Here is a 12,453-nt window from a genome sequence, read left to right as displayed (position 1 = left end):
GGGGGCCCGCCGGCCGCGCCCTCCTCCCCGCCCTGCACGCCCTCCCCGCCTCCCTCCCGTCAGCGAAGGGGTACCCCGGGCCGCGCCACCCCCCGCTGACCCGCGCCCCTTTTTCTGCCCAGAGCGGCATCATGGTACCCCTGGAGATCGTCCTTCTCAAGAAGGTGGGCTCCGGCTTCAGAGGGGTCATCAAGCTGCTGGACTGGTACGAGCGGCCCGACGGGTACCTGATCATCATGGAGCGGCCTGAGCTGGTGAAGGACCTGTTCGACTTTATCACGGAGAAAGGTGCCCTGGACGAGGAGACGGCCCGCGGGTTCTTCCGGCAGGTGCTGGAAGCGGTGCGCCACTGCTACGGCTGCGGTGTGGTGCACCGGGACATCAAGGACGAGAACCTGCTGGTTGACCTCCGCACAGGCGAGCTGAAGCTCATTGATTTTGGCTCGGGGGCCCTCCTCAAGGACACAGTCTATACCGATTTCGACGGTACGTGCCCCCCACCCTTCCCGTGCCCCTCCCGGAGTGACGCCCTCCCTAGAGCCGCTGCTTAGCCCCTTTCCAGTGACCAGTCACAACAAGCAGAACCCCTGACACGGGGGTTCATATCAGATCTATCGGTAATGGAAACCTGTGGACCCGAAGCCGCTTAGGGGTGTTCAGTTGCGCAGGAAAGAAGCGATTCCAGGCAGTGACGCAGCAGTTTATGTTTCCCTGTCTTGGAAAAAGCGGGGTTTTTTTCCTAGAGGGTGATCTGTTTACATGGAGGTTTTGCCAGTGTCGGATGTTTCCATGTGTGGATATGCAGTTTTTATATGCGGCGTTTTTTTTAACTCGGAGTGGTACCTCCCCCGCTCCCATTCTGCCAGTGTCCTGGAAATCCCGCATTGCAGATTTTAAAGCGATGGGGACAAATGCATTCTCTCAAAATGAGTTGCTACAGCGGCTGGGGTCGATGCTTTAGAGGTGGGAAAGCTGAACATAAGCCGGCATGTGAGCAGAGGGGAGCATTTCCCCCGGTGCGCGGAGTATGACTGATGTAACACGGGGTCTCGCTCCCCCCGCCCCCAGCTGCCGCACTCACATCTGTTTGTTGTGAAACCCGAAGCCCCACCGCACGTGACCCTCGGCATCACGAATTCCCCTTTTTGTTTGGTATCCAAGGAGCCCGCGGGCACTGGAGGAGTGGAGGGGGGCGGGTTGGGAAAAGCTGCCGCATAAAAGCTCTAGAGGAGGGGGGGCTTAAAAACACAGAAATCGTAAGCGGCCCTATTTTGTTTATTGCTCTGTGGAATTGGATAAAGCAGATTAGCCCCGTGTAATGCGGGCAGACCTGAGTTTCACCTTCTTGTCGCCCTTCCCTCCTCCCTGCCAGCCCCCTTTGTCCTTTTGTGTCTATTTTTGGTGTGATGCTGCAGACGCCACGTGGTCAGTGAAAGGGAGCTTGCCTCAGTAAACAGTCAGCTGATGGGGCTGTGTTATTCCTTGCAACAAAATAGAACAACCGGATGGGCCAAGTCTGTTGATGGTGTAACTCTGCAGATGACCTGAAATTACACTGCTAATGGCTTTGGCTTGTGAAAAATTTTAAGCTGTTTAGTTTTTTGGGGGATTTTTTTGTTTTGGTTTTTTTTGTTTAGTTTTTTTGTTCTTGCTTTTTTTTTTTTTTTTAAATTCCTAAATGTCAAGGGAAGCGCTTTAAATCTTTAATTGTGGGTTTTTTCTGCTTTCAGGAACGAGAGTATACAGCCCTCCAGAGTGGATCAGATACCACAGATACCACGGGCGGTCAGCAACAGTATGGTCTCTGGGAGTTCTGCTGTATGACATGGTTTGTGGGGACATCCCTTTTGAGCAAGATGAAGAAATCTTGAGGGGACGATTATACTTCAGGAGAAGAATTTCACCTGGTAAGTTCTATAGAAGTCTAATGGATTTTCTAGTTTTGGGGTTTTTTTTAGTAGTCTTGAACGTGTGAGCTTGTGTGGGTGGATTTTTGTTACTGAGGATTATCTTTTTTTTTTTTTTTTTACTTTTTTAATCTAATATGGCTTTCTTTTTTTTGTTATAGAATGTCAACAACTGATCAAATGGTGCCTTTCACTGAGGCCTTCAGACAGACCAACACTTGACCAGATTTTTGACCATCAATGGATGCACAAATCTGATGTAGTGAAGTCTGAGGACTGTGACATAAGGCTACGGACCCTTGATACTGATGTATCTAGCACAAGTTCAAGTAATGAGAGTCTGTGAATTACTAAGGACCTCGCACTGGGAGGGGGAGCTTCAAGCAGAAAGACCACAGTGCTGCTGCCAATACATAGGAGGGGCTAGAAAAATGCATTCATTATTCTGTAGTTGAATCTTTGTCTGAGGGACTTGATTTTGTTTTCCCCCTTTGCTGGTTTCTGCTTTGGAATGAGAGATTTCCTTTGGAAACGCTGATGTTTGGGAGTTGCAGGCCAGTACTTAGTCAAAGACTGACCTTATTAAGAAAGCAGTGACCTCTTGAATACATGGTAAACTTTTTTGCTCTCATAGAGCCTGGACTAGATTTTATTTGCTTTTGAGTGCCTTTTTGAAAGCTGCTTCAGTGGGACTTTCTTTTTTGAGCTGTCTATGTCCAAAGAAGATCCAGTTCATTATAGGAATTTGCTTCCTTTAGACTCAGTGCTGGGGGAAGCAGCTCCTATGATGCATTGGAGAACCTGTTCGGTGATTGAATGAAGTAGTCCCATCCACTGGTGATGGAATACTTGAACACAGACATTTCACTCCTGCGCCCCTGCCCTTTACAAATCCAGCCCACCTCTGCTGCTCAAAATATTTCCTATAGCCTGCACAAAAATATGAACAGGTATATCAGCTTCTTTATCAGAAACATTTATTCATGTTTCCTTTTATCATCTCTACCATTGGGCATGAGAAGCCCCTTTCTCAACTCCCCCCCGGCCTTTTGTCACCCTGCGAGTCTTAAAGTATGTATGGGCATGTTGAATGCACAATCAATGCAATATTCAAGGACTTCTACTTTTTTTTTTTTTCCATACCTGTATAATGTGTTTATGTAAACTTGGTTTTTCCCGTGTACTATACAGTTATTTATTGTTTGGAATTTAGAAGACCTCCCACAGTTTTCAGCTGTGGCTATTTATTTGGTTAATTTATTTGGTTAGAGTTATTCAACACTGTGCTTTCCCCTCCTTCTCCCCATGGGAATTCTAGTGGTTTGCCCATGGCACTTTTTTTCTGCATTCCTGTCAACTTTTGGTTACAAAAAAAAATAAAAAAAAAAAATTTCTGACCTTACCAGTTTTTTGTTGGAAGATGGGAAATTGTTGTACAAAGTCTAATTTAAGGGAAATAGAATGACTTTTTAAAGTTAGTCAGTATGCCTTTTGTCTGGTATTATTGTACCAGAAGTGTAAAGTAATGCTGTTTGGAAGGGTTTTAAATTATTGACATTGTACAGTCTCCGTGCATTGGCTCTGGAAGGTAGAGTGGCAGAGTCATAAACCTTAATTTATTTTAATAGCTGTGTTTCTGTGATCTGGTTGCATTTATGCAGCTTGGATTTGGATTTTTTTCTTCTGTTTAACGGTGTGAAATGTATGGAGATCATATTTTTTATACAGGTATTTCAATTAAACTTTTTGTATATAACAAGTTCTGTGTGTATTTACTTTTATGTTCCCTGTTACTTGTGATGAGCTGAGGAACACATTCTTACCTTGTTAAAGACCTGCAGCCGCTGAGCCAGGGTTAGGAGATGGCCTGTGCCATTAAGCAGTGACCATTTTGAAAGAATTAAGCAATCCCTCACCTGAGCTCTATCTACTCAATCACTGCGTTTATTGTTGGACTGGGGAAGGAGTACAATACAACAGCACTAATGGCCTGCATAAAAGGGAATTGGCCCTGTAATTGTGGGACTTTTACCTCTGTAAACACTGAATATCAGTGTACTTGTCCTTAGGTATAACAAGGAAGGAATTCTGTAGCTGCTGGTGGTTCCTGTAGTTTTCACAGTTGATATGTTTACTTTCCATTACATTCAGTTTCCTTCTTCCCACTTGCACTTTCCTTCTGGGCGTGGATGAGGACTTCTGTGCCCTTACGGGAAAGTGACAGCATTCTCGGGACAGCAGGGTGACTGTTTTCCTTCAACTCCCTTAGATTACCAAAGACTGGTGTGTCACTTGATGGAGTATGATACGGGGGAGCATGTGCCATTCTCACTGCAGCAAAGGGCAAGAGAAATGTCCCCGGCATTCATCTTCACACATTGGGAGTCAAATCCTGCAGATTAACGATTTCATCCTGATTTCTCTCCAGCCAGAGACTGACCTGGCTTGGTCTTGTTGCGGGGGTGGTAGTGATTACAAGGTTTAACTACAGCAGAGGGATCTACAAGGTATATTTAAGGATGTGTTCGGTCATTGAAGGTGCTTTGTAGTTGTCACAGTAAAGGGCTAGGCTTGGAATCTTGGTTTTATATAATTTCCCTTTCTGGGGATCCTTCTGCTAGCTGATCTGCTATTATTTTGGTTCCCTGTGGGTAATATCTCGCTGGCACCACATCAGGCTCCTGATGCTAACTAGTTTAGACTCAAAATGCCAATGAATAGTAGGAGGTAAAGCGGAAGAAAAAAGACCATTTTTGGTCTCTGCACTTTTTTGATGACACAGAGGGAAGGTGTGTTGCCGTTTCTTGGCCACAAAAAGAAAACTCAAATTACTCATCGATGAGAAAAAAAAGCCCTAACCAGAGTTAGGAATTCTGTCCATCAATTTGTTTCCTATGTTTTCTGATTTTGTTCCTTTCTTGTTTTAGACTCGTTTCCCCAGGTTTTAATGAAAATCTGTATATATGCTAAACCTAGTCCCTGAAAAGCTCAGTTGCCTTTTGTTGGAACTCTATTCACAGAAATAAAAGATTCTACATTTAAGATTGCATAGAAAAAAATCACAGTGTCTTATGAGAAGAACACTTAAAAGTGAATATCTAGAGTTTTGCTTTAGAATGAGAAATTCCTTTTTCTTAAGAAGAGAGGATTCAGGTATGCTACAGGAGAGATGATCCCAGCACCTACTGCACTTCTTTAGGGAAATGTTTCTAACCACAAGAGGTCCCTGGAGAAATTCCAGTAGCTGACAGTAATTAACATCTTCCACTCCAGTGACTTCACATGTTCACAGCTGTTCAGAGGGATGGCAGCAGGGCCCTATGGGTGAGCTTCAAAGGGCTACCTGAAAAGCCATTCTAAAAACACATTTGTAAAGCTATTGTGATTGCTGAGCTAGGGACTTTCAACATTTCCACAAGAGCTGATGTTACTTTTCCTTAGCTTCACTGAGAATCAGCGTAGAAATGCTCTGTTTTGAAACATAAAAACTAGGTTTTCACCTTTTGCTACTGAGGCAAAATGCATTAAAAGGATAAAGGTCAAAAGGACACCGGCACAAGTGCTGACTCCCTCCTGGGATTAGCTCAACATAAAAGGTGCACTTTCAGTGCTGCACAGGCAGCTTTGCTTGTGAAACTCCCCTGTACACTAATAGAAGCCATGTGGCTGAAACACCATGTACCAAAAGTAATGATTAGTAAAAATAGCTTTTCATTACAGTTGAAAGTTGGAAAATGATGTGTTAATATAGTTCCATTAGCTGAGTGTTTCTGCCAAAATGAGCAAGTCTGTGACAGCTCTTGGTTTCTCCTTTGCTTCTATCTGGTATTAATATCATTAAATGTTATTTCTCTGGGATCCTCCTTTTCATACTCTCTCCCCACTAGGCTGGTTTTCAACAGCACAAAGCTTGAAAAATAAAATTCAGCAAGTCATTTAAAACACTATGGTTTAAATCAGGGCCTGTTTTAACCTTGAAATATTGATTTACCAATACTCATACCTATGCATGTAGGTATGCTACTGGCTTCATAATAGATATTTTAAATACATTCTAATACTGAAATATCTTTAACAGTGTAGTGGTTTGCATAATTCATAGCCCTAGTAAAACTCTTTTCCCTGAGTGTATAAGTATACAGTGTCTTTTTTTTTTTTTTTTCTCTTTTTGTTAACTGAGCTTATATTTGCTAAAGCAGCTGAACAAGAGCCCCTTTGAAAATAACTATCGGAGGATGTTAGGAAGGTTAACTAGGGTGTGTTCCCACCAAACACTTGTGGTTCTCTCTCAGTGGTTTAGTGACCTCTGTTGGTGAAATTAAAGTACATGTTCCAAAAATAATGATGCATAAACTGGGGAGATTTTAAAGCACTGCTAGCTGATATTTTTAGATATGAGTGTGTATGGTTGATACCTAATTATCCCATAATGCTTGAAGGGATATTTCACTAAAAATGAAAAACTTTAAATCACTACAAATGCGAAAATAACTTCCCAAAACAAATGGGAGGGGGGAGTATGCATTCAAAAGGTTGTCAAATCTGCATCTGATGTTACAGTGCTAACCTGCCTGGTGTGCCTTCAGTCACCTACCTACACGACTCTTGGCGTGAGCATTTACAACCATATTAGCCCTCATTCTTCCACTTCATTTCAGTGACCATGAGAAGCACTTGTCTTCTGGCATGCAGATGGGCAATAATTCTCAGTGGTGTAACAAGACAACAGAATGTTGTAGCCATACCAGCCTATTGTCAGTGGAATTTTTTCTACTAACAGCAGTGATTCTACTTTTTTAGAGTTCTTCTTGTAGAATTCTTCTGCTAATTTGTAACAGAAGTCAAGGTAGCAGTGTTTTAGTTTCATGGCACTACTGTTTTTGATGCTGTCCCAAAATTTTCTCTGCTGTAAATTTGCAATTACTTAGTTTCATGGTTATCTGAGATTTAAAAATTTAATATGCTTTTGCCTACAGCGTTCCTTCAGGTAGCTGATTTACCAGAAACATACTAAGCTTTGGTTATGTTGCAGAATTGCAAAACAAAATTATAAGGAGGCCACAAATCCATGCAACTAAAAATTAATTTAAATGTGTGTAAGACAGGATTCTTAATTATTTTCAGAGAAAATTGTCTCATGACAGGTGAATTCATGTTATGACTGAAAAATGTGTCCACGTAGACATACCAGCTCTTTCTTTGATGAAGAGAAGTGACTAGAGAACACCAGAGCTGTGCTGTAACTCAAGGCAAAATGAGAAGCAGAAACATACATCCATTAAATACTTGCAGACGTTTTCTTAGCTTGCCGTTCTCTTCCAATAAATTTAAAAGGTATTCAATCTTTGTAATTATTATTTGTAATACAGCCTGGCACAGTCAAGTTTTAAGAAACATTAAGTGGTTTGCAATACTCTGATAAAATCGGCATGTTTGTATCTCAGATGCAAGGATTTCCTTTTCCTTACAATGCTATGAAGGAAATTACTTGCCTACGGAAACATTCTGCTTACATAATAATATAAATTCGATATAGGTCTCAGATTAGCTGTGTTTAAGCTCTAATTAATATGGTCTTAGTAAGAACGTTATCTATTATAGCTAATACTCTGCTAATTGACCACACAAACCATTATGTAAAAAGCTGCTTATACTAGTCCACTAAGAGAATTAGGGAGATGCATACTTTGACTTGCACTGTTTCTCAGGTGAGTCTGTGTTAAACATCAAAATTAGAATTAATTCATAGTCAGAAAAATAACTTGTGGATCAAAATTATTCTTTTTTATTATAACTGATTCAGCAGTCACTTTAAGGCTTCAGTTAGAATTACACAAAGATTACAGAAAATTATACTGAAAATTGAAATATTTGGTATTTTGCTCTATTATGGACATACTCCTGAAGCAAATGTTTTATTATTTTATGAATAATTGTCTGTGTAATAGCTAGGTGGAATTTTTTTTTTGTATGTTAGTGCTACTGAAAAAAATGCTCTTTTCTAGAAATAAAAAAAAAAGTTTTGCTTGAGAAGCTTACTCTGGTAATTATGAATGGCCTGGTTTCAGGGTTGAAGTTTCTCCCCTTTTCTGCTTCCTTTCTTTTAAGACAGGAAAATATAAGCATCAAATATTAGTCTATTTGAATTAAAATGTATAAAGATGTTAACAAGCATATGTTATAAAAGATTGGAATGGTGATTCCCCATAATTTATTGTTTTTCCAGAAGCTTCCAAGCCTAATAGAGTCATGAAAGGGAACAGCCTCTTTCAAGATCATCCTAAGGAAAGATGTCCATTACCTGTGGGAAATACTCCTGTGTTCAGACTCCATGCAAAGATTTTGGGGTTGAGAGAGGGGAGGGGAAGAGGAGAGTAGTTAGTTAGTTAGTTAGTTAGTTAGTTAGTTAGTTAGTTAGTTTGTTTATAATGTCTAAGTAATATCAAAAGCCTTGAAATATAAATAATATAGAATATATAATATATATAATATATAATAGAAAAATGTAAGAGACCACTGTTTTGTGGAGGGAAATTTGTCTATTGTCTGGGCAGATATAAATGGATAAAAAACTTAATCCACAAGAAGGCAGATTAGGTTGTGGTAAGGACGAGTTTTGTATCTGTAAGGCTAGCTGAACACCAGAGTAAATACAAATTGGTATAATAAATCAGTATTTTTAGAAACAATAATTTTTCATAAATCATCTAGAAGTTACACCTATCTTAATATTTGAATTTCATCAGCCTAATCTTGAATTACAAAGACAGATTTCAGACACATCATTCATCTGCTTTTTGAATCAATATAAAATTTATTGACAGTGCTGGTTTTGCTACTGGCAAAACCAAAACTTTTTAAAGCAGATTTGACCTAATCAATAGTAGTGACAGATTTTCTCATGATGGTGAGGTTATGGGGGTACTGACCTTTTCTCATAGCCAGCATCAGCTAAATTGTTCCTCCCACTTCCTTTTGCTGGTGCATTGATATGAAGATCAATAAACTGATCTCTCTGATAGCAGCCCAGCATAAGTGAGGGAATATGAACAACCACTTGGGTCTGGGATGTGATGGAAGAGAGATGGTACTGCTGAAGAAAGGATATGTGTAAAAACAAAATTTTCTCTAGTCGGTACCATCAAGAATACCCTCTAGCTTCTATTAGAAAACTTCTGCAACAAGGAATTTGTAAGGAATAAGACAAATCTTGCTATTCTTAAGCTGACATGCAAATTATTTTAAGTGACTTTTCTTCGAATCAGATGCTGAGCATTTGCTTGCGAGGTATACAGTACCTCAAATGGAGATGAAGTGAAGGAACTAAGGTCACTCAGAATCCCACACAGGTCAAAACTTAATTCATGACTATATTTATATATCTCAGCAGTATGCCCTACTTTTTAACCAGCTTCACAGGTACATTTGAAAATGAGAAAATACATTAAACATTTCAGAATTGTTAGTCAATGACAATGCTTTACAGCTATTCAGAAAAAAAAGTTGCAAAGAGAAGAAGTAAAACAAATGCGTTATCATTATTGCATTTATTGTTTTATCTGAAGATCTACAATTTTCCTATTTCTCTGTCATTTTGAGTCTCTTCAGCAAGCATGAGCTCCATTGTCTTCTTTAGGATATTTACTCACAGTTTAATATGTAGGATTCTAGTATACTTACAGGAAAACTTCAGCAACTGATCTTGAAAATCTTGGTCAGTCCCTATGTAAACTGTGAATTTTGAGTGTGTTTTAAGGATACGCTATTCCCAGTTTAGTGCTTCTTGTGGTGATGCACTGAAGTAGCTCTAATTGCTGAGGAACACCATTTCCCTGACAACTCCTATCCAAAATACTTTTGGTGGTATAGGACCCAATTCTACAGTTCTTGTCAGAAAATTCCAATCATTTCAAGGGAAATTTTGTCTGTGTGATAAGTAGAGAGCTATCCCTTAACTTGTGACAAAAGAATGTCTTCCCTATAGAGAAAATAAATAAGAAATCCAGGAGTTGTAAAGAAAACTTCTCATGCAATGCTGAAAAGCAGTAGAAAAAGGAGAAAGAAACCCTTCTGTCTTTCAGAAGTCCTCTCTGTAAGACAACAAATGTTATTTGGAAAGAAAGGGCAAGGTAACTTGAAAGGAAAGTGGAGCATAAAAATTATCTCAAAACCTGAGTCCTTGGTGGCGTTTTTGTTAATACCACGAAGAGCAATTACTCACCCTTGAGATTGGCTCAGTTGGTTAGAGCATGCTAACACCACCAGGTCTTTTTCCCCATGTAACTGCCTGTTGGTGTGAAAAGGGGTTCATAACAATGTTGATCATAATTTATACCTCTCTTTTCCTCTGATGAACAGACTTTCGGTGTCACCAACTAACAGCACTATCCAACTCCTTTTATGGCCTGTGACAAACTCCTACTGATGCAGGTGATGGGAAGAACATGTCACAGTTTCAGAACAAATAATACACACTTTCATATTCTTTACTAAGTTACATTCTTATTATTTAATATTATTTTAAAACCAATATCTTCATGGCAAAAACTGTGCTGGTGCAAATGGTTCTTTTTACCCAGATAGTTTTCACAGTCCTTTAGAGACTTCATTCACTGATTATGAATATATATATATATGAGATAACTTTTTTCTGCTTCTTGCTGACATCTTATAGTATAACTTTCTTAATTCCAGAACATCTAATATAGTTGACAACACTGAATATTTAACCAAGTTATCAACAGACCTGAAATTATTTGCTCTTTCTGACCAATTTTTATGTTTTCTTGGAAAATGTTAAATTTCCTTAGTGGAAATTTCAAATTACACAAGTTCATATATATAACTATATATAGATATATTATTTCAAACTCCTGTAGTAGGTCTTCTTTAATGAACAGATTAGTTCAATTGAAGCTCACTGAAAACTGAGAACCACAAATGGTGGTCATCAAGGCAATACTAAAAAGTCATAAAGAACCCCTGGACAAACACAAGATTATCAGAAGTGCTCATGAAGGTCTCCCAGGTCTTGCAGGTGGCCAGTACAAAGCTTGCATGGCACTGGTGACAAACTGGAATGGAAGATACTTCAAATAACGTAGTGATAAGGCATCAAACAGCTTGCTGCTGGTTTTCTGCAGGGAAAGATCACCTTGCACAGAGGGCGTATGTTTGTTCTCAAGTACTGCACTTCTGCACTCTAGTTGTTAAAATTCAAGATATTTGATTGTCAATTGGCTTAGAGCTGGAAAAAAAATACAAATATTTGTGCTGAAATGAAAGTGTCTTGATATATCTAGATTAGCATTTACAATGCTATTAACTGACTCAAGTTAATGCAATCACTCAGAGGCGCAAAAACTCCAGCATCAGACTTCACCTAAAGGATTGTCTAATCAAACTTATTGCTAGTAAATTTTCCCAGGTAAATTTTTGAACTAACACCTCTTTGAGACTTACGGATAATACAAAGTGGCTAGTTTTCTCCTTTTTCACTAGTTTTATAGAAAGCCTGTTTGAAAACATTTGTTGGAGTACCCATTACCCCAATTTTGCTGGGATGGTTTCAGTAGGAGTAACTGAAATCCTTTTCTGGGTGGGTAGATCAGTACTTACCACAGCCTGATGTCTGGTTCTCATGTATATTCCCATGTAGATTTGCCTTAGAAGGAAATTTGTTAATTTAAAGAGCAATATGGGGTATGAAACGGTTATGTGAACATATGCTTTGCAACTACAGTAGTGGCCATTTGAAATAGGTAAATGTAATTTAAAAAAATCACAAAGTGAAGAAAAGTTGCAATGGCATATTCATCTGAACACAGCTGCTCACTGATTACCTAAAACCAAGGAGCAGCTACTTGCAACAGCAACTGCACATGCATTTCAGTCTAACCATCTCAAAAACTGGCTGGGGTATGTTGTACAAATTTTGACCACAGGCTGGCCTGCATATGCCACTGTAATTTATACAGTTGATTACTTTCCACTTTCTCAAGGATATTAACTGGCGTGAACCTTCATTTTTTTCATTTCCAGTAATTAATTCCCTGTAGAGGTGACTGAAAATACTAAACAAAAGCATTTAATCAGAAATTATTAGAGCTGTCTTGTCAGCCGTCTGTTAATCAGCATGAATTTTTGTACAAGTAGTGAAAATTTTATTAAACCTTATACTTAATTAAAACATATTGTTTCCGTAGCAGATTAGAAAGTACTGTCATCTGTTTAGACTTGCATCCAAAGATTCATTAAGAGTTGATTTCCTGCAACCTGCAGGCTTTTAGAAATTCTTTCTACTGGGATTGAATGAAGGTACAAAGGGCGAGGGTTGTAGCACAGGCGAAAATTCTTTTGTTGAAGGTCTTCCAGACCCCCACCATAATGCAGACTGACAACATAGTGAAGGAATACTAATGAATTTGAATGGGATTAAAACTAGAAAGTGAAGAATAATGAGGGAAAAAAATCGCTTTGTAGATTTTGGGATTCATTGTGGTAGTCTGGTCTTGTGAATGACATGGGCATTAGAATTTTGTACAAT

General features: G+C 39.3%; 1 protein-coding gene across 1 annotated transcript in view; it reads left to right on the top strand.

Moving 5' to 3' along the window:
• Positions 1–3,667, top strand: part of PIM3 (Pim-3 proto-oncogene, serine/threonine kinase) — a 5,135-nt gene extending 1,468 nt beyond the window's left edge. The window contains exons 3-5 of the mRNA XM_015629195.3: positions 76–486; positions 1,731–1,907; positions 2,069–3,667. Of these exons, the coding sequence (XP_015484681.1) occupies positions 76–486; positions 1,731–1,907; positions 2,069–2,253 (773 nt within the window). The 3' untranslated portion in view covers positions 2,254–3,667. The remainder of the gene's footprint in view (positions 1–75; positions 487–1,730; positions 1,908–2,068) is intronic.
• Positions 3,668–12,453: the final 8,786 nt, after the last annotated feature.

The sequence above is a fragment of the Parus major genome, chromosome 1A (assembly GCF_001522545.3).
Source record: "Parus major isolate Abel chromosome 1A, Parus_major1.1, whole genome shotgun sequence".
NCBI classification, from domain to species: Eukaryota; Metazoa; Chordata; class Aves; order Passeriformes; family Paridae; genus Parus; species Parus major.
Note: the sequence above shows the minus strand (reverse complement) of the source record. Positions and strands in the feature narration are given on the sequence as shown.